This window comes from Phodopus roborovskii, unplaced genomic scaffold, assembly GCF_943737965.1.
Source record: "Phodopus roborovskii unplaced genomic scaffold, PHOROB, whole genome shotgun sequence".
NCBI classification, from domain to species: domain Eukaryota; kingdom Metazoa; phylum Chordata; class Mammalia; order Rodentia; family Cricetidae; genus Phodopus; species Phodopus roborovskii.
In genome coordinates this window covers 18,658,252-18,683,096 of record NW_026126407.1, presented here as the reverse complement: position 1 = coordinate 18,683,096, position 24,845 = coordinate 18,658,252, and the positions used below count along the sequence as shown (strand labels likewise).

At 44.1% G+C, this 24,845-nt stretch overlaps 1 protein-coding gene across 3 annotated transcripts in view; it reads left to right on the top strand.

Annotated features, from left to right (window-relative positions):
• The window catches only part of Specc1 (sperm antigen with calponin homology and coiled-coil domains 1), a 258,219-nt gene extending 238,833 nt beyond the window's left edge, over positions 1-19,386 (top strand). For all 3 annotated transcript variants that reach the window (XM_051180438.1, XM_051180440.1, XM_051180439.1), the window contains 2 exons: positions 6,043-6,102; positions 15,338-19,386. In XM_051180438.1, the coding sequence (XP_051036395.1) occupies positions 6,043-6,102; positions 15,338-15,427 (150 nt within the window). In that variant the 3' untranslated portion in view covers positions 15,428-19,386. The remainder of the gene's footprint in view (positions 1-6,042; positions 6,103-15,337) is intronic.
• Positions 19,387-24,845: the final 5,459 nt, after the last annotated feature.

Sequence of the window (24,845 nt, the reverse complement as noted above, 5' to 3'; positions counted from 1 at the left end):
GCTGTCCTCAAACTCACAAAGTTCTGCCTGCCTCTGCCTCTGCCTCCTGCATCCTGGGTCAAAGGTGTGTGCCACCATGTCTTGGCTAATCTCATCTTTTAAATACCTGCCTAGAGGGCTGGTAAGATGGTTCAACTGGTAGAGGCACTTTCTCCCAAGCTTAACAACCTGAATTTCATAGCCGGGACACACATAGTAGAAGGAGAAAAGCAACTCCCACAAATATTCTCTAATTTCCACACATGAGCACTTTCACATACACACACTCTCTAATTAAATAGATAAATAAATGTAATAAAATTCTAAATAAATGATGTTTAGCTAAATATTTGGATACCAGACATAGCCAAGTTAGCACACACACACACAAATAACCATTACAGAGTATCTTATAAGACTGGCAGTGTGGCTAATGACAGAGCACTAATACAGCAATTTCTAGCACTGAAAAGGTAATTTTTTCAAAACATCACCAATGTGGGGTGCTTTATAAATTTTGAGACAGGCTAAGTAAGATCATGTAGTGCTTAAGAGGAAAAAACAAGCAGTTTATCATGTTAAGTCTGAGATGTCTAAAATATGGTGTTGTTGCATTAGTCAGGCAAACAACAAATCTGGAGTTCAGGTGGGAAATCAGAGCTAGAAGAATGGGTGTGGGAGGAATCCATGAAGATTTGGTTATGTGGCAGGACTTCCTGAGATGAAGCAGTGTTCTGAATTTGTACTGCCTAGTAATGTTGGAAGGGTAGAGATAGATGGCTGATCTTAAGGGAACTGTCTTAAGCAGCTTTCATAACTATAGAAAAATACCTGGAACTGTGTATGTTGTCAAGAAAAGAGGTTTATTTAGAGCTCTAAAAGCTGAAATTCCAAAATTGAGGCTGTCATATCTGATTGGCCTCTCATGAGGATCTCACAGTGGGTTGCATTACAGCGGTGAGACCATGTGTGGGAGAGGGATGCAGGGTAGACAGGAAGCCAAAGATATTCAGGGGCCACCTTTGCTCTTTCTATAATAATTTACTCTCATGGGAAGTAATCAGCGTCCCATGAGAACTGCATTGATCTCTTCAGAGAGTAAGATTCCCAGTCACCTGCTTTACTTTCTCACCCTAAAGGTTCCATTACTTAAACACATGCTGCTGGGCAAGATTTCAGTACAAGAGCTTTCTGGAATGCACTCAAGCCCTGTCCACAGCAAAGTAGAAGCACAGGGAAAACCCAGCAGAGGGGCCTGGAGAGGAGCAGAATGGGGGACCACCACCCATCATAGAGGCCAAGGACATAGTAGGGCATCTGATTGTGACCTCAGAGTCATTCCCTCCCTGCCCCCTTGATTTCCCATTCCCTCCTTCCTTTCTGGTGTGATGTTACAAAATAATTATGTAAATAGTGAGCATAACAAATTTCAAAATGAGCAGGTCTTCCTAAAATGGCTGTACACGTTCTAAAACCTGAGTCTTCCTGAAAGTGATGTGTTTATCTGTAGCCAACGGGCCTGGCTTCTTTGTCTGCCAGTCAGTTCAGATCTGTTGGAAAATAATGAGCCAGTGAGTGTTTGCTGTCACACTTTGTATCATGGGCATTGCTTCCTGGTGACCAAAACCTCTTGTCGCACTCTGGATCCCTGAGACTACTGCACCAGGCACCCTGCCAGCTGCCCAGTGGCCTCCTACGCATGTGGAAATGTGCATCAGGGCAGGCTGGCAGCAGTATTCTTGTTTCTGTTACCCTTACAGGGCAGGGGCCCCTGTTTCCCACACATCTGCTTGAGTTTCTTTTTCTGGGTCTTTGCTGATGTCATCAAGGAGTGCCAATGGTAAAGGACCACTACAAGGCAATTAAGGAGTCAGCATAATGTACCAGGAGTGTCATGTTCAGATCTGTTTGACTTCTCAGCCTCCTTGTCAAGTCTGGTTGAGTTTGGCCTCTAGCACCTAAGGCTTGGAGTCACCACTGGCCTGCTATCTGGCCCCATCCTGGCTGCACCCTAAGTGGAGAAGCAATGGCTACAGCTCAGAATGTCATGAGTAGGGGTGGAGGTGCACTGAGAGAGGCCAAATCCATCCATTACAGAGAAGGAGTGCCAAAATGCTGTGTCGGCTGACACCCATCAATACAAGATCAACGGAGTATGTATGGAGCTTTTAATGAGGGTAATTTCCCTAAGGTGACAGTACCACTGGGCAGGTTCTACCAGAAGGGACATATTTCAGATTGGGCTTCAAAGGGAACATAACTACTCCAGACCCTTTTGGGTGAGTGAACATGGTCCAGACTCTGCCCTGTGATCTTGTGTACTCAGTATGAGTACTGTGTGGCATACACAACTATCAAAAAGGGCACTAAGGGAAATATAATGTTTCTAAAATGTATTAAAGTTGAAATATAAAAATAATGTGATAAAGGGTCAGGACCCAGAGGTATAGCCTGTGCTTAAGATAGATGAGGGCCTGGACTTTATCCCTAGTACCAAAGAAAATTGATTAGTTCAAAATTAAAAATAAGAACTGAGCACAGTGGTGCATGCCTATAAACCCAGCACTTGGGAGGTGGGGACAGGAAGATCAGGAATTCAGTGTTGTCCTTAGCTACACAGTAAGGTCAAGCCCAGCCTGGGTACTTGAGACTGTCTCGAATAAATGAGGATATCTGTATGGTATTAAAGGAATATGCAATCACAGTGCACATTACAGTTGCTGGGAGATTTGGGTGAGGTATTTTGTTTTCATTAGAAATACAGTCTACAGATGTCAGCCTGTAGAGCTCTTCCACACAGCCCACAGTCAGGTTATAGAGTGGAGAGTGATTATGTTCATATCCGAAATTGAATATGAGCATGAGTCAAATCCTTTCTCCCACTTATTTGCAGAAAGATACTGCACCAGTACAGTCTTACTAGCCAAGCTGGGATGGGAGCCTGAAGGAGATGGCCCAGGCTCACACAGGGCTGACACAGAAGATTAGCCTCTCACTCTGTCCTCACCTGTATGGCAGAGCTTCCAGTGAGGACACTGGCTCTGCTCCCCAGCCTCTTCACTGGGTATCCCCTCCTCTGCTGCCTGGCCTCAGCACAGCAGCCACAACAGCTCATAGTGGAAGGGCATTGGGATGGTGACCCCTGGTCACTGTTGTCCCACCTCTATCAAAATGAGCAAAAGTCATTTTTATGAACAAATAATCACCCCTATCATGTTCCATGTTACACTATTTCAGAGCTTTTTGAGGCAGTTCTCCAGTATAGACTGTTTATTCTGTGTTCAATTTCTTAGAAAACATACTTTCGTTTGAATCCTACTAGAGGATCTAAGCAGAATTGTAATTAAAATATTTGGTTTAGAAATGCCGTCTCTTTAAACCTTATTAGTAACCCAATAATACAAGTTAAAACAACAAAATACAGTGTTTAGCTTGACACATTGGGCAGGTAAGGCTATGTATGGGGGAGGGGAAGAACACAATTATTGAAGCTGAAAATGGTGTGTCTTTTTTAGGGACTAGTTTGGCATTGCAATCTCATGAGCCATAAAAACTGTTTGTAGCTCTGCTTCCTGCACAATGTAACCTAAAAGCTGGCCTAATCAAAGGGACTTTAAAATGAGAACTAAGGTTCCATTAGCACCAAAATGGACATTACTTCCCTAGTGTGGGCTGGAAGGACCCTTTCCCCCACTTCTGCTCAGCAGAGCACAGTAGCTTGACAGAAACAAGGGTGGGGTTCCCAGTTCTTGTCCATCAATCTCTAAATGTCAAGGAAGAGGCTGGTGGAGTGGGCAGTATCAACATGGCTCAGCCGCCATGTTACACCACAGGCTAGAAGAAAGCATGCATAGACACATCTGCTTTTCCTCTGACAGCGTTTATACATCAGCACGTTGACTTCAGTGTCAAGCTGAACCATTTGGTCCAGGGCCAGATGTTTAGATGAGGCAGAGTGAAGACCGTGGGAAAATGGAAAAATAGAAAAAAAAAATATATATATATATATGGACTTGAACTCCTAGATTCCAGTGATCTTCTTCCCTTAACCTTTTACCGGGGCCACAAATGCATCCCAGCTTACGCATAAATTTAACTATGACTGTGGTAAAGTGCTTGCCTAGCATACATAAGGGCTGGATTCAGTCCCCTGTACTGGGGAAGAAAAAAGAAAACTAAACGTATCGAATTGTGAAATTATAAATAGGACATAAAGCAAGAACATGCTTTTCACTGGTACTTAAAGCATCTAGTTAAATTTCTAAAACTTAATGGTGTTCATATGAATTTTTGAGGTGGAATGGCATGACAAGTAATTTAGATTATCTGTACAAAAAGATATCAGAGAATAGCCAAGGGGAATCTGGGAACAAAGCCCAAACTAGGGCTCAGTGACTCCAGCAAACAGTGCTGTTCAAGTTCTAAGGGGAAATTATTTTCAGCCTAGAATTCCCTGTCCAAGGTTTCTGATAGCCAAGAAGGAAGAGGATCTTTCTGTATGAATGTGTCTGGAAAATGTTTCTCCTCTATAGCCTTTCTCAATAATGTACTCCAAGGAGATGGGCTATAATCCTACAGATAAGTGATTCTGGAGGGTTCTTGGGGTACGAAGATTTCTTTGAATAATAGTAATGGTTAAGAGCTTCAGAGTTTGAAAAGGAGAGAGCAAGAGGGGATATAAGGACACCTTGTCCAAATGTGAGGCAGACCCACCATGTGAAGACAGAAAAGCAGTAGGCGGCAAGAAGTTAGGAATTTTACACAAACACCAGAGTGAATAAAACAAAAACAAAAGCCAGATGATGAGGGATAGTCTTCTCAGTAAGAGAAGCCAGGAGCCAGCACAAACTATAGGGGAGAAAACAAATGTGGTGACATCTTGCTTGTACAAATAAAGCTTGTCTGAAGATCAGAGGGTGGAGCTTGCCATAGAAGTCTGGAGGTCTGTACAGATAGACAGGAAGTGAGATGGCTGGGCAGAGACAGAGATGGCTAGGCATAGAGAGGATATAAATGAGGAGAAACGGGAACTCACTCTCTTTTCTGTTGAGAAGCCAATGAGGTAAAGGTGGCTTTGGCTTGTTCCCTCTCTCTGATCTCTCAGCATTTTCCTTTAGATCTGACTCTGAGTTTTTATTATTTAGACCAATCAAGAATGCCTTTTACAAATAATCCTTAGAACAAAGGTTGGGACTAATTCTCAACAAATTGTCCTCTGATCTTATAGGCTCACCATGGTGTGAGTGCACTCACACAGAAGTCAATTTAAAATGTGTGTGTGTGAGAGAGAGAGAGAGAGAGAGAGAGAGAGAGAGAGAGATTGAGAGAGAGAGAAGATTGCAGTCACCAAGGAGTCATTAGAGGAAATAAAGACAAACTGGAAAGCAGTTCTCTTGGGGATTAGGGTGGGAGAGGAAACAGGTTTTCATTTGGTTATATGTAACTACTTCAAGCATGATTTTGATAATTTTGGTTTTTTGTTTTGATTTTGTTGTTCGAGACAGGGTTTCTCTTGGTTTTCAGAGCTGTCCTGGAATAGCTCCTGTAGACCAGGCTGATCTCAAACTCATAGTCATCTGCCTCTCTGCCTCCTGAGTGCTGGGATTAAAGGCGTTCACCACCACTGTCCAGCTTTGATAGTTATTTTAAGACCAAGTCTCACTATGTAGCCCGGGCTGGCCTCAATCTCAATCCTCCAGCCTCAGTCAGAAGTACATCAGTGCCAAAAAAAAAAAAAAAAAAAAGTACACCAGTGCCACACCCAGTTTGATTATCATTTGTGACATAGTCCTGCAAAAAAAAAAAAACAATACAACACAGTGTGGTGAATGTTGTAAATCTTGAAAATGCCACTAATGACCTAAGCAACAAAACTTTGTCTTCAGTCAGGTGTCAGTCAATGTCGTTTTCCCCTGTGGCAGCCATAACCTTCTAACCTTTCCTTCCTGAGACAGAACTGGTCTGCACGGTTGACATGGCACTTCTTGTTGTGTTGTAGTAACCAATCTGTGGGGTGCCGGCACTGTCCTTCTCTCATCCATTGTTTTTGTCTTTGTGATACAGAAAAGGAATCTCTTGTTGGCATTTGAAGCAGCTGAAAGTGTAGGCATCAAACCCAGCCTGGTAAGTATCCTATTTTGTATCTTTTTGATGTTTTTTTTTTCTACTTCATGAGAGAGAACTTCCTGCTACCCACTAAACCAGTAAAGGACACTTAAATCCATTCTCACGATTCCTTATACAAAGTTATCCAGTTGGTCTGAAAAAGATGTAGACTTGGGGTTTTTTGTTTATTTGTTTTTAATTATTATTACTTGTGTTTGTGGGTGTTTTGCCTGCATGTGGTCTGTATACCCCATGTGTGCCTAGGCCAAAGAAGATGTCTTTAGAGGTGACTGTGAGCTGCCATGTAGGTACTGGGAATCAAACTCAGATCCTTTGGAAAAGCAACCATTTTTTAAAAACTATTATTTAATTTTTTTTCTTATTTTACATATCAATCCCAGTTCCCTCTCCCTCCTACTCTCCTATGCCCCCCCACTCCCCATCCCATCCCCCATCCCATCCCCCATCCACTCCCCAGGGAGGGTGAGACCTTTCATGAGAGATCATCAAAGTCAGTCAGGTCATTTGGGGTAGAGGGCCTAGCCCCCTCCCCCCCCACCTCGTGTCTCTAGGCTGAAGGGAGTATCCCTCCATGGGGAATGGGCTCCCGAAGTCCATCTGTGTACTAGGGATACATCCCAGTAAGCAGCCAGGTTTTAAAATTAAGATTTCATTATTATTAATAAAATTCAGTTCTAGCGAAACAGTGAGCTACATTATTTTAGGATTTTCTTGTTTAAATCACCAAGAAATCTCAGTGAAATGTCATTTTAAAAAAAGTCACCAGGGTATTGTGGCACTCATCTTTAGTCCCAGCTCTTGAAGAGGCAGAGGCAGGCAGAAGTCTACTGAGTTCAAGGCCTGCCTTGTCTACTGAGTGAGTTCGAAGATAGCTAAGGCTATGTAGTGAGAATCTGTCTCAAAAACAATAGTGGACTGGCCAGCAGGGAACAGCACTTAACCCCCAAGCCTAGTGACTTGAATTCAATCTCTGGGGCTCATTCACAGGGTTGAAGGGGAAAACCAAGCCCAAAAAATTGTCTTCTGACCTCTCCTTATGTGCTTGGTGTTTGTACACATACATACTAAATAAATGTAAAGTGTGGTAATTTTTTCAGAAGCAAAAAGAAAATGTCAAGTATAACTGAGTTTTCAAGAAAGTATAAAAAAGAGCTGGATAGTGGTGGCATACACCTCTAATCTCAGTATTCAGGAGGCAGAGGCAGGTAGATCCCTGAGTTTGAGGACAGCCTGGGTCTACAGAGTGAGTTCCAGGACAGCCAGGGCTACACAAAGAAGCCCTATCTCAAAAACAGACAAACAAACAAAAAAACCAAACAAATAAACAACCACAACAAACTACATATCAGAAACTTAAAGTGAGAGGTGGTAAGGTTTGCCTCTGCCTTGAGGGTGGGGTGGGGTAAAAAGGAATCCACATTTCCATCTGGAGCATTCAGCTAATACCCTGCAATGCAGGAAGCTCCTGTCCTTTAATGGCTACTGAAATATGCACAAGCCAAAATTACAAAGCAGACAAGAACAGGACTGACTTGAGCTAGCCAGCCAGTACACCAAATAAGAGAGAGGATTGCCTGCCAGAAGTGAGTGTAGCTAATATTAACTGTTTAAACCTATCAGGCAGGTAAGAGGCACAGGGGAGATGGCTCAGTGGGTGAAATGCCTACTGGGTAAGCATGATGACATGAGTTGAAATCTACAATACCATATAAAAAAGCCAGGCGTGTAATCTCAGTACCAGGGAGGTTCTTGCTGGCCTGTGAGCTCCTGTCAGCCTAAGGGCATCTGTCACAAAAAGTGGGGAGGGACTAAGGAATCCACTGGATGTCAACTTTTGACATTGGGACACCTGTGCACCTACACAACACATGCACACATACTAAAATGTTTAAGAGAACACATGTGGTCATACATACCTAGTCCTAGTTTCCTGGATCCAAGACTTACTCCCTCCAGCTCCAAAAATGAGATGGCGGGGGGGGGGGGGGGGGGGGGGACACACACGGACAGACAAAAAAGACAAAAAGTGGAACAGAAACCAGGGAGGGACATTGTGCTATAAATATAAAGGGAGGGAGATCTAGAAAAGACTCAAGCCTGTTACTGGAGTTGTTAGAGTCAGAGCTTCCTAGATCTAAAAAAAAAAAAATCTAAGCTTGACCATCCTCGGGAAGCCAATTAAACAGATAAATCATGAAAATGGAGGGGGGATTTATACAATGTGGCCAAACTAGGAACACAGAGGCCCAGTGCCCACTACACAAACACTACATCTTCAGGACCCTGACAAGACAGAGGGCAAGAGATGTGTAATTAAGCAGTCCTGGAGTGTTCTTCTGCTAATCAATACCTACCGTTGTCTAGTCTCAGGTCTGCTCTGCCAGGTGATCTCACAAAGTGACAGACCTGACACTCCTCCTTCTGGTGCTAGACTTCATCCTTCCCTTGTCGAAGCAAGAGATTTCTGGAAAAAAAATTACAATTTCCTGGGGACCAATGTTTAAATAGGCCAATATCCAAAGAGACCGGCACAAGTATCTTTTTAGAATATTTTTGTTGCCACCAGGAAGGTTGCAAAGTGACTAGAATTGAAAATTTGTAATAAAAAACACAATGGATGGGTTACCAAACTTGTTAGATACATCAAGAAAGAAAGATGGTAAATGGAAAGTGAATATTAGGAAACTACCCCACAGACTAAATAGACAATAAAAGATGGGGGGGAAAAGCAGTGAGAGCATTTATTGGTTAATGTATAGGTAGAATGGAAACTCCAACAAACACAGTAAGTTGGAGGCCATTGGAGGCCACATGAAACCTTGTCTCAAAAATAAAAGTAAAGAAATACTATGGAGTGGACAAAAGAAACAATACTGAGTGGTAATCAATCTGGAGTCAACTTTTGGGCTTCTTATTTACAACAACAACAAAAATGTGATGTAAGCAGCTATGAATTGGTTTTCCCATTCTTGAAACTTCTTACATAATCTTTTAGTAGAACTTGGGCCAAAGGTTATTTATTACTGTTATTACTTCTGGTTGGGTGTAGTTTAAAAATGCCAAGAATAACCTGTGTGTGTGTGTGAGAGAGAGAGAGAGAGAGAGAGAGAGAGAGAGAGGGAGAGAGAGAGAGAGAGAGAGAGAGACAAGGCTGGTTTTCATATCTCTATGTAATTGAGAATGATCTTGAACTTCTGTTCCTCCTGCCTCTGCCTCTCAAGTGCTGTGTTTAGAGGCATGCACTGCCACTATGCTTGGCCGATGTTGTTTTTTGTTGTTTTAATCCACATTTAATCATTGAGAAAAAAGAACATATAAGATGAAATAGCAGTGAGAAGTCCATAGCCTTCCAAGGATGGAAGAGTTGGACAAATAAAAGTGAAAGAACTATGGAGGAATCAGTGCCAGGAATGATATCATACCGATATAAATTTGAAATGGAATGGACAGTTCTGTGGAAATACCAATATCCCTCAAATATCAAATATAAGTATTTCCTCTAAATCTTACTCAAAAAATAGAACACCAAACATTTAAGAAGTAGAACCCAGCTAGAGGGAAGGAAGGCTCAGAGGAGATGTAGGGGACCCAAGTTCGGTTCCCAGCACCCATGTTGGGCAGCTCCCAACTGTCTGTAACCTCAGTTCCAGGGAATATAACACCCCCTTTTTTGGCCTCTACAGTAGTTGCACTCTTTTACAGAAACCCATATTCAAACACATACATGTACACATAATTAAAAATAATAAAAATACATTGTAAAAAATAAGTTTTTGTGTATCCATATCTATGTAAGCTCATACAGGTTTGGGGGGTAAACACATAAGCAAGGGAGATTTCTTCAAAGTGAAACTCCATAGTGTACTCCAAGCTTTAGAACACATTCCTGCTCAGTCACTATGAAATGTATTTTAAGCCCTCATCACAGTCCATACAGGAAGAATTGGTCAAATGTTCGTGGCATCATTGTTACTGCTTCAGAGCCGCTGTGGTGTGTCCTCCAGGACTGTCTGTGGCTTAGTGAGGGTTCACTATGGCCTTAGTCATTTTGTCCATGACAAAATGCTTGCTTACTCAGGGCATGTACAGGATAATCACTGCACAAGACTGAACTCCCGAAAGCAAAAACTCCAAAGCCTTACCTACTGTCTTTCTAAACATTTGAGAGTCCGGTAAGTGAGGTCAGTTACTTTTTATAGTTTTACCGTCTTAATCATTTTAAGTGGTATGAAGTACCTTCACGTTGTGGTGCAATCATTGCCACCCTCCCCATGAAGAATTCTTATCTTGCAAAATCGAAACTCTGAATCTGTTAAACATTAACTCCCCACCTCCGCCCTCGGCCTGGCAGCCACTATTTTGTTCTCAGAGTCTGGGAACTCACCTATTTCAGACACCCCGTGTTAGTGTACTTGTCTACCTTCTCAGTCTCATGTTTGGCTTATGTGACATAGTATGAGGTCCTCAAAATTCATCTATTAGAATTTCCTTCCTTTTTAAGGCAAATGATATGGTTTTACCACATTCTGCTCATCTGTCCATCCATTGCTGAACACCAGGGTACCACCATAGTTCCGCTCTTCTGAGCAAATCCTGCTATCAACCTAGATGCACAGGTACCTTCACTTTTTATTACCGAAGGCCCTTAGAACAGTGCCAGGTCATAGACTATTAATAGCAAGTATGTAGCAAGAAATAAAGAATATAAGAAACCATAGTACACTTCTGGTTTTGGGTTTGTTTGTTTTTAGATTCATTTATTTTTATTTTATGAGATTTTGGCCTGTGTGCTGGCGTATGTGCGTGTGTACATGCATGCATAGTTGCCTGGTGCCCAGAAGATGGCATCAGATCTCCTGGAACTGGAGTTATAGGCAATTGTAAGCTGCTGTGTGGTGCTGGGAACATAACCTAGGTGCTCTTGTCCACTACTGAGCCATCTCTCCAGCATCTTTGGTGCATTTCTAATGCTCTTTGTAACTTCATCAGCACCAGAGTACTAAACTCTTATCCAGTGTTTTAAAAGTCAGGTTCATTTTCACTCTGGCTGGGGAGTTTCTGTGCTCCATTTTATTTATTCTATCTACTGCATCCCATTAATTAGGTACTAGACCCATGCCTAGGTTAGTTATGCCAAACCACCTGGAGAAGTATCTTCTTGCTTCCAAGTTGACAATCAATTGCAAAGGGTTCTTACCCTCTGCACCTACAGCTGTCTAGTACACAGGGTACAGGAATGTCGCTGAATTCCCCTCTCTTCTCTGAGTGACTAGGATTAACTGGTGCCTTTAACCAAAATTCTCCCCTGAGAAAGGCCTGCCTTAGCATTGAGTGGGGGGCAGAAGGTATCTTCTAGATTTAATGATACTTGGAGCTCCTTTGTATTTCCTGTTTAAGAAAACAAAACAAAACAAAAAACCTCCATCCACACACCTGCATAAATGCAGGCAAAACACCCATAAAATAAAATTTAAAAGAAAAACAAAAAGACACCTGCACTATCCTCTTGTCAGTAATTGCACTATGGGCCAGCAAAATGGCTCGGCAGGTAAAGGTTCTCGCCACCAAGCTTGATGGCCTGAGATCAATCACTGGATGGAAAGGAAGAATTGACTTCTACAGGTTGCTCTCTGACCTCCACAGGTATGCCACAGCATGCACTTGTAACACACACACACACACACACACACACACACACACACACACAGAGAGAGAGAGAGAGAGAGAGAGAGAGAGAGAGAGAGAGAGAGAGAGAGAGAGAGAATACAAGTCCTTAATCATACTTGATCTTCAGATATTGTCTCCCAGTCTGAGAGTTATCTTTTCATTCTCTTGACAGTATCTTTCTCAGCAAAGTTTTTAATTTTGACCCAGTTTAGAATTCATTTTCTTTCAAGGTTATGCTTTGATGTAGTCAAAAGCTCATCACCCAACCCAAGGTTACAAACTCAAATTTGCTCTTGTATCTTTTCTAGAGCTTTCAAAAGTTTCCATCGTGGTCTCTGATCCCTTTTTGTGTGAGCTGCAAAGTAAACATTAGTTGTTCATTTGCATGTTTGTTTTGTGTGTGGCCATCCAGTGCGCAGGTAACAGGGAGAAAGAACTTCCTTACCTCTCCCTTCCCAGGGTTGAAATCTTGCCCCTTTGTTATTCTTTGGGCTGTTTTGTTATTTTTGCATTCATAAATTTTAAAATCATTTGTCAACATCCACCAAAAAATAAGACTTGCTAGAATTGGGATTAAATTGCATAAACCTTTAATCCCAGCACTCAGGAGACCGAGGCAGGCCAATCTCTGTGATTTTGAGCCCAACCTGATCTACAGAAGAGTTCCAAGACAGTCAGGGCTATACAGAGAAACCCTGTCTCAAGAAACAAACAAAAAAAGACTTACTGGGATTTTGATTGGGGTTACATTATATCTATATATCAAACTAGGAATAATTAATAGTCTTAACAATATTATCTTTAAACTCATAGACATATGTCCCTCATTTAAATATTTGCTTTCTGTCATGTTTTATCATTTTCTGCATATAGAATTACATACTATGTAGATTTGGGCTTTAAAAGTAGGGGGTGGGAGAGAGCTCAATGGTTAAGAGCACTGGCTACTTTTCCAGAGGACTCAGGTTTGGTTCCTAGCACTCACAAGGCAGCTCGCAATGGCCTGGAACTCCACTTCAAGTGATCTGATGCCCTCATCTTGGGTCCCAGACATACATGTGGTACATACACATATATGCAGGGAAAACACATAAAATTAAAACCAAACAAGCTTGGAAAGGGTTGTAGCTAGTATTTGTTTTCTACTTAAAAATCCCTGGTTTTCATTTCTGGCATACAAGAAAGTGACATCTGTAGGGCTGTGTAATGGAAACTTGCTAACCTTGTAGAAGACTTTGTTGTTGACCTCTATAGCTTCTGCAAAACAAGTCTTATTGTTTCCTTTGTAATCTGTATGCCTTTTATTTCTTGTTTATACATTAGCTAAAATTTCAACTACTGTATTAAACAGGACAAGTAAGAATGCCAGTCTTCATCTTAGTCTTGATTTGAGGGGGAAAGCATTATCTTACACAATTAAGTGATGTCAGCTATTGAATTTGGGGGATATATACCCTGTAGTGTATAAAACAAGTCAACTTCTCTGTTTTTGTTTTGTTTTGTTATGGTTTGGGGTTTTTTTTAGAATTTTTTTTATCATGAATAGATTCTGAAGTTTGTTGATCACATTTTTTCTCAGTCTGTTAATATGTTATTGATTTAAAAGCATTGAGCCAGCTTCACATTCCTTGGATGAGCCTCATTTGATCATGATACTTTATAGATTAATGAATTCAGTCTACTAATTTTTTTTTCAATTTGCTAGTAGTTTTATGTCCATTTATCTGAAAACTTACAGTTTTTTTGCAGTGTCTTTGACTAGCTCTGGTTGTAGGCTAATCTGGCCTTACAGGATGAGATGCAAAATGTTCCCTCATCTTCCATTTTGGAGACTGAATAACTGGTATTAGTTCTTCTGTATGTGTTTGATGGAATTATGTGGGCCTGGGTTTGAGGTGTTAACTGCTAATTTAAACAATATTCATGTGTGGTGAAATTATTACTAAGACACCCTCACTCCTCCTGAACTGTACAAAACATTTCTTCAAAGATTTTAATAATGTAACAAAATATTTTTAATTCAGTAATTGCTAATATGAAATGGATTAAATTGTGACTAGTAACTGCACTTTCAAATCATCTAAAACTAAAGACCCCTTCTACAGAAAGGCAAGTTGTCTGTCTCTCTTGAGTTTGTAGGCATGTCTTCCGGCTGCCCTTTTCTCTCAGAGCTCATTTGCCTCCAAGTTGGCACTGTCAGTCTCTCCCCCCCCCCTTATTCCCCAAGACAGGTTTCTCTGTGTAGCCCTGGCTGTCCTGGAACTCGCTCTGTAGACCAGGCTGGCCTCAAACTCACAGAGATGCCTCTGCCTCTGCAGTGAGCTCAGTCTTTCTCTATCCTGTGTCCGTGCTGTCATTAGCAACCTCTGATGTAAGACTTTTTCTTTAAGAAATTTTTCTGAAGCCAGGTGGTGGTGGTGCCTGCCTTTAATCCCGGCACTCTCTAGGCAGAGGCCAGCCGATCTCTGTGAGTTCAAGGCCTCGTCTACAAAGCTACACAGAGAAACCCTGTCTCAAAAAATCAAAAAGAAAAAATTTGTGCACAGAGCTGTATGGAAGGTCCCTCTTGCTTCCCTTGTGTCCCTCCTAGTGGATTACCATATGGTGATCATTTTTGTGTGGCCAGGGAGCAGAGCAGGAGAGAAATGTTCAGATGTTCATTCTGTGGCTGGTTGGCAGCTACCCAGGAGAGGATGTGCTCTCTTCAGCCTCTTTTCCCTTTGTATCTCTGCCTCTGGCTTATGTTTTGTTACAACCACATCCGATCCCAACGTTAATAATTAAGCGTGTTCTAAAGAGCTTGGTGGAGTACCCTGCCAGGCACCCAGCCCTCTCACCTGTCTTCTCGATGTTTGGCCTCGCCCTTACAGGTGCTTGTTAAGCAAGCTTACTTGCAAAATTAGCCCCAAAAAGTAGTAAATAAATAAAACTAAATAAATAGCAAAAAAAAAAAAATTTACTCAATTAGAGGGGGAGAAAAGAAAGAAAAAAAGAAAAGTCCAGATACTAAGTGATAATAACTCTGGTAAAGCATGTGGCTTAAGTTGGCTCAAGGAATCTGTGGTATCCCTAAGACAAGCTCTCCAGGAACTCATCTGACAGAAAGAGATAATGCTACCCAGTGCAAAAGTACAGTAGAGTGGAAGCTAGGGGATACTACAGATAGTGAGTGCCCACCGAAGTACAGTCTTATGGGGAACCATACACAAGAGTGTCCGTTGAAAAGACACCGGTTGTGTGAAAACATGTTCACTGCAGTGGGAGCCTAGGGAACTAGACATATTCATATGCACATTAGAAAATTAGAAACCATTTTCTAAAGTAGAAGTTCGGGTGACTTGACTAGAAAAAGCTGTAATGGGGTTTAAAGATAAAAGCAATAGGAAGTCATGTCTCTGGTCTTTGAAAGGGATATACTTCCCAGGTAAAGCCACTGACAAGCATAACACAGACCTTTATCCTGGTCAGTGGAAGGTTTCCAGTCAGTATCAACTGTGAGCTGGAGTAGTCAATTGGTAAAAAGGAGTCTGTGATGTCCCTCTTGTACTTTTCCCTTCCCCTGCAGGAGCTCAGTGAGATGCTGTACACGGACCGGCCTGACTGGCAGAGTGTGATGCAGTATGTAGCCCAGATCTACAAGTACTTTGAGACATAGAAGACCCAGCAACAGCACCTGCCACTTGGCCTGAAGTTAGTCCTGGAAGAGCCTGCTCACTGTCCACCACACCTGCTGTGCCCACCATCTAGCCATCTGGATTTCCAAGGAAGGCTTAAGTCAAGTGGATCTGCACTCCATGGAGAAGCAGAGCTGGCTCCACCATGTCCCCATCTCAGATGCAAACCTGTCTGGTGCCCATGTTCAGGAATCCTTGTTCCCAATGGGAAGGTTCTAGAGAAGCAGGCTCCACTTCTCACACACTGGGTCTCAAACCCAGGCCCTCTTCTGTGAGATTCCAGAGTAGTGCCAGTCTAGTCTCGTTTATTCCAGAGTGGTGCCAATCCAGTCTCGTTTTGCTGCCTACACATGACAAACAGCACTTCAATCACCATGTCTCTTCTTCTTCCTCCTCTAGGAAAACTGCTCTAGCTTTGCTTTATTCAAAACTTTGTCCTTACCAGCTGCCTACCCACCCCACCCCCAATAAAACAACACCCTACAAAACAGAAAGACAAAAGCAGATTTTGCTTCTTAGCAACCTGGAAACAATGATTAGGGAAATAGTATGCTCTGTTCTATGTAACCGAGGACTTAATGACAGTGTATAGCTCTCACCATCCCTATTTGATTCCTCACAAGTATAAAGAAACACTTAGGTACCTTCCTTTCTGAGAGTCCATTGGAGGCCAGCTGGCATGCTGATTAACCACACAGCCTGGGTACATCCCTGGTGTCCCAGCTGATAAGAGCTGAGACAATTGTCCACAGCACCTTCTGCCCTGCTATTGATTGACAGTCCCATTCACACACATGTCTGCCCAACACATAGAACTCAACACAAGTCTCTTCTGTGTGTGAAGCAGCCTGTGCTGGTGAGCTCCTTGCACATTTGCACAGTTCTACAGACTGGAAGGTATGTCCCTTGGGATTCTGGGTGGACAGAACTATAAGTCATGTTTTGGCTCCAAACACACTTGGTCCTTGTTGGGCCTTTTACATTTGCCTAATGAAAGACGTTATTAGGAGGGGTGATGGTGGCTCTGTCTCCTAATACCCTGCTGGTTTCCTAAGAGGCAACATGGCCCCTCCCTCAGTGCTCTACTGAAAGTGGCGCCCAACTTTCCTAATGCTGGGAGTGCCTCATGTGGTGACCCCCAACCATAAAATAATCTCATTGCTATTTCATAACTGTAATTTTGCCACTGTTATGAATCATTATATAAATATCTGACATGCAGGAAAGGGTCCCCAACCCACAGGTCAAGACCAATGCTCTAGAAGCTTTTTGCTATTTTCCTTGGACAAACAAATATGCACTTCATAACAAATGAGGGTGCCCCTCTCTCAAACAGTTGTGTGTCCACAAATACCCATTACTGTTCTAAGTGCCAAACAGCCCTGTACTGGTCCTTTGACCAAGGGCCATGCTCACAGCAACCCCTAAGAATGATTGCCATAGTTACAGTGAATCTTTGCCTGCTTGTCTGAGCCACTCTGCTGGCCCAGCCCCTATCCTTAGAGGACCTGGATCCTGACCCTCCCTCCATCCCTCTAATGGTGGCAGCTGGGTGCAGCAGCACTAATTCTCAAGCTAATGTAGCCTCATGGGGCTACAGACTCCACCTTTGTCGGGCTCTGTCTGTAGTTCTTGGCTGTGGCTCCGTACAGATCCCCTGAGACTCCTAGGAACTTCATGTCTGACCCTCGGATCAGGTGAGTTAGAATAGCTGGAACGGAGCAGAGATGGAGTTTGCACATGCTCACAGTTCTCCAGAACTGATGTACAGCCATGTAGAGGGCTAGGACACTATTCCTTGCCCCTTGTCCTCTCCACAAGAGCTACTGAAACAGGCCCTCTTCATCTCCAGGTGGAAGTTGAGGGCCCAGAACCTCATTTCTGATGAATGTGTTCCTATGACAGCTGGTACTTGGGCTGGCTCCCTGTTGTGTTAACATAATTGATGATATCCACCCCCTGCCCCCGTCTCCAGGTGTCTGCTTTGCCCAGCCTTCACCGGAAGGAGTTCTGCCCCTCACCACTGGGTGATGTTTCTTCAGGGCTGATCTCAGGAACTGTGTAGGAGAGGCCACAGTTAAGGCATGAGAGTTTGGTTTGTCTCTGGGTATTGTCAGGGTGCTATTTAGGAATCTAGGAACTCTTGGCAGAGCAATCTCTGTGCTGATCTCCAGACACCTTTTAGTTTCCCTGTAAGTAGAGGCACTTTGTAGCCTCAGGTTGCTGAGGACCAGCCAGCCAAGTCTATTCTTTTTTTTTTTCTTTTTGTTTGTTTGTTTTTGGGGGTTTTTTTTGTTTGTTTGTTTGGTTGGTTGGTTTTTTGTTTGTTTGGTTGGTTGGTTTTGAGATGAGGTTTCTCTGTATTGTTTTGGTGCCTGTCCTGGAACTCACTCTGTAGACCAGGCTGGCCTCCATCCAACTCACAGAGACCTGCCTGCCTCTGCCTCCCGAGTGCTGGGATTACAAGCGTACGGCACCAACGCCTGGCTATCTGTTCTTGTCTGTATCCTAGGGTTTTTTTTTTTTTCCTGACTGTTACAGCTCTTGCCAGGGATGTAGAAGAGGAATGACTTGGCCTCTCAATAGAAGAAGTTACTGCTGGTGATGGGGGCAGGACAGAGGGCACACAGAGCTGACACAGAGGGCTGACAGAGCTCCGGTTTTCTATCACTGCTACATGTGGAGGTGCAGGGTCTGGGAAGAGCTCCAGGGCATAAAAATGAATATGGAGAATTGACCAGCTAAGAACGGAAGCATGGGGGCAGAGGTCTTACCTTTGCTTGGTATTTGTTGTTGTTTATTTTGGCTTTGGTTTTTTGGTTCTGTTGTTGTTTTTATTTGTTTTGCTTTGTTTTGGGTTTTGTGAAACAGGATCTCATGTAGCCCAGACTGGCCTTGAACTCATGCCTCTGCCTCCTGGGTGCTGAGATTAGATACCTCGCTTTGGTGCTTTGTTCTTGTTTTATTTGCTTTGTAAACTATCATTCAGAGGCTATTAGAGGCCTCCATAACCACATTTCTTTCCAGCTACCCTCAGCTAAGCACAAAGAGAGCTGCAAAATGCAAGGCCCTGAGAAGTTAAGACATGTAGAGAAATGTGTGGTTCTCTGCACTGAGTGGTATCTGAACTGATGGTGGATGGCAGTGCCCAGGCCACTGCCCACAGGGACAGTATTCCAAGGAATGTCCGTCTTCCTAGCCCCTCCTCCCTTCAGCATCCATGCCTGCCCTTAGTTCTCATTCTTCCATCCAGTTGTTCCTCAGCTTTTGTAGACCATGGCTAGAAAACAGAAATCCATGTCCTGCTAAGCACAGCGCCACCGCCTGTGGCTTCAGCTACTCTGGAGCTGGAGACAGGAGAATCTGTTGATCCTGGGAATTTGGGACCAGTCCGGGCAGAACAGACCCTGAGAGGGTGAGGGGCTGTCCCAAAGCAATCAGCCATCTAGCAATAATGAATATCGGCCATACCTCTTCCTGTCTCCCACGAGCACCAGCTGCATGCCAGTCTCTGACCTCTCTCCCCCTACAACCTGTCAGCTGGCCAGTAGAAATGGAGAGCTGAGACCCTTAGGAACAAACCCACTCACCAAATTCAGCCGTTCCTAAGTATTCCAGTTTGAGATGCCTACCACTGTCACAAAGGAAAACGAGAACCCCAGCCAATTGAAGAGCAGTGTCTGCAGCATCTGCTGAAGCCCCTGGACACCTGGGTTCTCTGACTGAGGTTGGAATTCTGACTGGAACACCTTGAGTAGCTCACTGACTCTAACTACATTAGTTGAATGCACTCGATACATGTGTGGCCTCCTTTCCCTCAAGAGCACACTAGATAGCACCAAGCACTGCCCAGAGGGGACATACCGTCAGAGGTGGGCGGGGCTCCGAAGTGTAAGGTGTGCCACTGTGTACTATTTCTAATAAATATATTTTGTTTCTATCCCAGCCTGATTCTTTCACCCAGTGACATCTATCAGAAAATTTTTTGTTTGTTTGCTTGCTTGTTTTCAAAACACTGAACTTGCTTTGAGTTTGCTTAAAGCGGTCTCCCTGCATGTTCTTGTCACTTCGCAGTCCCCACTGCGGCTTCTTTACAGGTGGTACCTCCGCCCCTGTCATGCGCAGCTGCCCTGCTGTGGCTACAGGCTGTGGATTGCCTTCCAACAACTGGATGTCGCAAAGCTGTACCAATGTTTGTAAGACTCCCTGGACTCTGGAAACCACACATGGTGTCGTTACAAGTTACGGCAAGACTGAAGAGGCAAGTAATAAAAAAGTGTAACTAATGGAGACTGCCAGCAGCGCTAGCCACCGTTCGTAGGCTAGTCAAGCCGCAGCAAAGGAGGGCCACCCTGGAGCCTTCATTCCTCCAGGTGTCTGGCCTTCTCCTGAGGTCCTTCACAACTTCTCAGGGTAATGGTTGCTGGTAAGACTTATCAAACGTTGGGTCAGCTCAGGGGCTACCATTTCCCTCTCAGTCTAAAGGACAGGAAAAGTTGTGTCTGGAGATACCAGGTCTTGTTTGCTCAACATCTGATTGCCCTGTACCACCTTGAATGCCGAGTGTCTTGGGCCTTTCGTAGATGGCAGTGTCTCTGCACTGAGCAGTGATCTCGTTTGCTGGTCTTTGAAGCTCATCAAGCAGGTTCTGTCGTATGGACTCAGCTCTACATGACTAAAGCACCATCCCTGGGCATTCCATGACTGGGCTATTCGGCACCTACACTTTACAGGTAGTGTAAACTGGGCCAGAATTCCCCATACGGTTGCCTTGGGCAGTTTCTGTTGCCACCACACAGTACCACAAACAGGGTATTTTGTAAAGAATGGAGGTTTATTTAGCTCTCAGTTCTGAAGTCTGGACCCTCCAAGGGCCCAGCGCTGGTGTCTGGTAAGGTATTCTTGCCACATTGTGACTTGGCAAAGGACATGAGGAGACAGAGTAAATATGCTAGCCCTAGTCTCTAACTCTTTTGAAGCCACCCATGCCACTGTGGGCAGGCCTGGCCGTTATAACTCAATCTCAGTTTACTTCCAAAACCTGCAACACATGAACTTTGACCATTAAGTTTCTCACACATGAACTTTGGGGAGAGACATTTAAGTGGCAGTGGCAGATAAAAGGCTCACGATAGCTGAATTAAGTGAATAACTTAGCATGAGCAGCCATAAGCACGGAGCCCTGGGCCCCAGCCATCTTCCTTTTGCTGGGTGAGAGGGGCTTTGCTCTTAGGCTGTGTAAACTTCAGTCTGAGCTCCTTGAGGGCCAAGTGCAGATTTCTCTGCTCAGTATGCCTAAACCTGACAGGTGGTAGTTATACTGATCACTTGATTAATTGATCCAGCTGCCGGTTACTCGACCTCTTGGCTTGGAGTTCAGTTCCGGGAATGAATACCACACCATCTAGCCTGTGGCCCTTCTTGTGAACAATCTGTTCCAGCATTTTCCAGCTTGATGATAAGTGGGAAAAGCCTCAGAGAGAAACTTGAAACCTGACCTCCCCAAGGCCTTTATCTTTCCATTTTCCTTTAGTAGTATTACTTCTAGTCTCGTGAATGAAATGACCTAACACACATTCCCCTCAGAGCCTTGGAGTCTTCTGGGCTCTTTAATTGAATACATTTTAACTTAATTCACCTGCTTCAGTGAGTTTTTTCTAGATCGTGGGGGAAAAAAATAACATGAACATATTTGCCTAGGACACTTTAGAAGGTTGGCCAGTGGACCTGTCAGCCTCCCATTTGTCCATCTGGCCTGCTATTTATATCTTCCTTAGTGTGGCCATTTCCCTTGTATCTGAAAAATGAGGCAAAATGGAAAGTGGGACATGGGAAAAGTTTCTGTGCTCCATGTGACTTCAAAAGGCTTGGCCACTCTTCAAGAAGGCTGACCCTAGAAAATATCTGACTGGAGAGGGGCCTCATCCTGAGAAAGCCAATGTCTCACTACCCAGAGCATCAGACCAGGCAACAGGGATGGAAACCCACAGTGACAAGGAAAATGTGTCTTATTCAGCCTGCAGAAGCTTTTCAGGCACACTTACAGAGATTTCATAATGTTCACAGTGGAATCTTTAACAAAAGAGAATGTTCAGCTTCTGCCCTGATTTTGAATCGCACCTTAGAGTTCAGGTCTTTGGAGCCCAAAGAAACACTTACTTGCTGTTTTTCCCTTGGGCTGAAGTCAAAGGGCCACATTGCTGACATGGCTGTTAGGATGTTGGTGTTAGTATTTGTTGTTTGTGGCTGTTGTAACAAATTACTACAGACAGCACATCTGTTGTCTTACAGTTCTGGAGGTTAGGACACAACCTGAGCAAGACTTGCTGAGTGCTATCCTTCGGGTCTTGAATATTTCTCAAAGGTCAATGGGTTAAAGACTTGTTCAGCAACCTCTTTAAGAGGTGGAGCCTAGTGGGAGGAAGTTAAGTCCTTGGGGATGTGTCCTTTGGGGGAGATACTGAGACCCTGGCCCCTTGGCTGTGTGTTTTCCAGATGCTATGAACGAACAAGCCTGCACCACACACTTTTGCCATGGTGTGCCATGGTGTGCCAAACCCCCACCATTACCACCATCACAAGTGATTATGAATCAACACCTCTGAAGCTTTCCTTCCTTTCAAGTTCATGTTTTCAGTATTTTGTTACAGCCATGGGAAGCTGGAGCTAAAATGACCTCAGCAGGTAGGCTGACATTCCCTTCTGGAGGCCCTAAGTGCTTTTCCATATTCCTTAGATCATGACCTCTTCCTCTGTCTTAAAGCTGGTGTGTGATGAAGCTTTTGGCCTTCCCTTTAAGCTATCCAAACCAACCTTTTTTATGGCATATTTTTAGTAGTTTAGAAAAACCTTGAATGTCACCAATTTTTGTTGTTGTACATGACTACATCTCCCCCAGCTCTCTGCAGCTAGAGCAACTCCAGTTTTAGAGTCATGTAGATAATTTGGGGATATCCAGACAGTCTGTTAACATGATCCAGCCATCTCACAACCCCTGCTAACCTTAACCACATTACCTGTGCCAGGAACCAGTGTGTGGCTGCTTTACACACCACCCATCGTTTCTGTCTCCTCTCACAATGGCAGAATCTTTATTTCCTAGTTAGAGTTCTCTAGAAAAACATCACAGGGGGAAATAGGGAATAGGATTGGTTTAAGGATCTAGCCCATGTGATTACAGAGGCAGGCAAGTCCCACACTCTGCCACTGGCAAGCTAGAAACCCAGGAAGGCCTGTAAGTCAAGAGACAGGAGTTCTGACTCTAGTCCAAGACCTAGGAGCACAAGGGTAGGACACAGATATCCCAGCTCAAGTGGTCAGCATGGAGAGATTCAGTCTTCCTGTCTTTTGGCACCGTTCAAGCCCTTACCCTCACTGGGTAGGCATCAGCTAGGCTCAATCTACCAATCCAAATGCCCCTCTCTTCCAGAAATGCACCCCCACCAGGCACACTCAGAAATAACGCCTTACCGTCACGGCCCAGTACAGTTGATACATAAAGCTAACCATCACACATGCAGAAGAGTCAGCCAGGCTGGTCCACTATCAGGCTTCCCCTTTCTTTCCTCAGCTCAGTAACCGGCTGGTGGTTGCCATTTTCCCTGGGCCATGTGCCTATCCCTGACCAAGCAGCTGTAGTAGGGATATCTTGCACCTTAGAACTGTCTCCCTCCAAAGGCACTGACTGCTTCATGTTGATGCATTTCCTGGACTGGGATTCAGCCTCCTAAACAACCTGCCTTCATGGAACTGGAGCCTGTGTAACTAGCTACAAAGCCAACACCGTGGGAGTGAGCAAGTTACTGATTTGAATGGCTTGGGACACCAGTGAGCACAGCTGATATTAGATCATTTGACAAATGAGCAAACAGAGGCATACAAAAGTTAAATAATTTGTTTACAGTAACTTAGCTTGGAGGAAGCAAAGCAGAAAGTTAAACCTAAGCCATCTGGTATCAAAGCCTGCACTCCTGGCCACTGCCATATTCACCATCATCGGGTACCTGTGGTAAAGGAAGCTTGTGCTAGAGACAGAAGCATTCTCAGGTAATGCTATGTGATGCCTTTGCCGTGACTCCTTATTTGAAAACAACAGAATTCCTCCCTAGTGATGGCTAGAAATGAGTTCTTACCTTAAGATCTCAGATGTGCCCTTAGCCAGGAGTTTGTGCATAGATTTAATTTTCTAGTGGCAGACTAAGCAAGGGATTTGTCCCAAATCCTCAGCACAGCTCAAGTGCCTTTCTCAGACTCAGCCAAGCCCCTTGGGTTCTGTCACATTGACCGAGACAGCATCACATGCCCCAACTTAACCATTCGTTGGCAAAAGAAACAGGGTAGTCTGTGCTGCTCTTATTACCTGACTTTTGCTAGGGGATAGATGGAGCCCACCTGCCTGCAACAGGTACCCACACACCCCCACTGAGCAGGATCCTTTTGTTAGCTTGTAATATCGTGAGACACTCAGGAGGCAGCCACTGTGTCTGCCCCAGTGTGCATTTGGATGTGTTGGTCACAAGAACAAGAACAGGGCATTGTCTAATGCTGACCTTGATTGCTGCAGACCTCCAGGGGCTGAGTCTTCTTAGAGCAAACACAGGGTAGCCTGGGAGAACACAGCTTCAGGGAATAGGTCCAAATCCAGGGTGAGGGCTCCTGCTGCCCAACAGAGCTTACTAGCATACAGTATGGTGCCCTCTGCTAGAACCACTAACTTCCAGCTGCAGAGAAGTGGCAACCAATTGGATGCTAATGTTCTGTCATTGCCCTTAGCTCCCCTGAGCCCTGCAGTTGATCTCAGTGACCAGGCCTGGTTGGCACATGATGGGAGAAGGGCAGATAGGTGGTACTAGGGCACCAGAGAGTAGGAAGCCTCCCAGGTACTCATCAGAGATGGGTGTTAAGTGGGGGAAGGGGGTCTTTCTGAAACTCAGCTCAGGCCTGATAACCTGAGGCTTTCTTGATCCTCATAGGCTGTCCCCCTGCTGTCTGTACCCACAGGGCCCCATCTCCAGGACAGCATTCTCTAGAGCACAGAGTGGACAGGACAATGGGCAGTAGCTTCTGTGTGGTCTCTCCCTGCACTGAAACCTTTCTCCCAAGGGTCCCCTCCCATCCCTGAGGACACTGCTATTCTCAAGAGATGACTTTGTGATTTGTGTACTTGCTGCTCTTGCAGAGGACCCAGGTTTGGTTCCTAGCTCCCTTATAACTATCTGTAACTCTGTTCCCAGGGGATCCAATATCGTCTTCTAGATTCTGTGAGCACTTCGTGCATGTGGTACACATACATACAAACAGTCAAAACACCCATACACAAATAAATACACATACATCTACATACTCAAAAATTATTTTTTTTAAGAAAAATTAATCACTCTCCCCTCCTCCTGCCAAGGC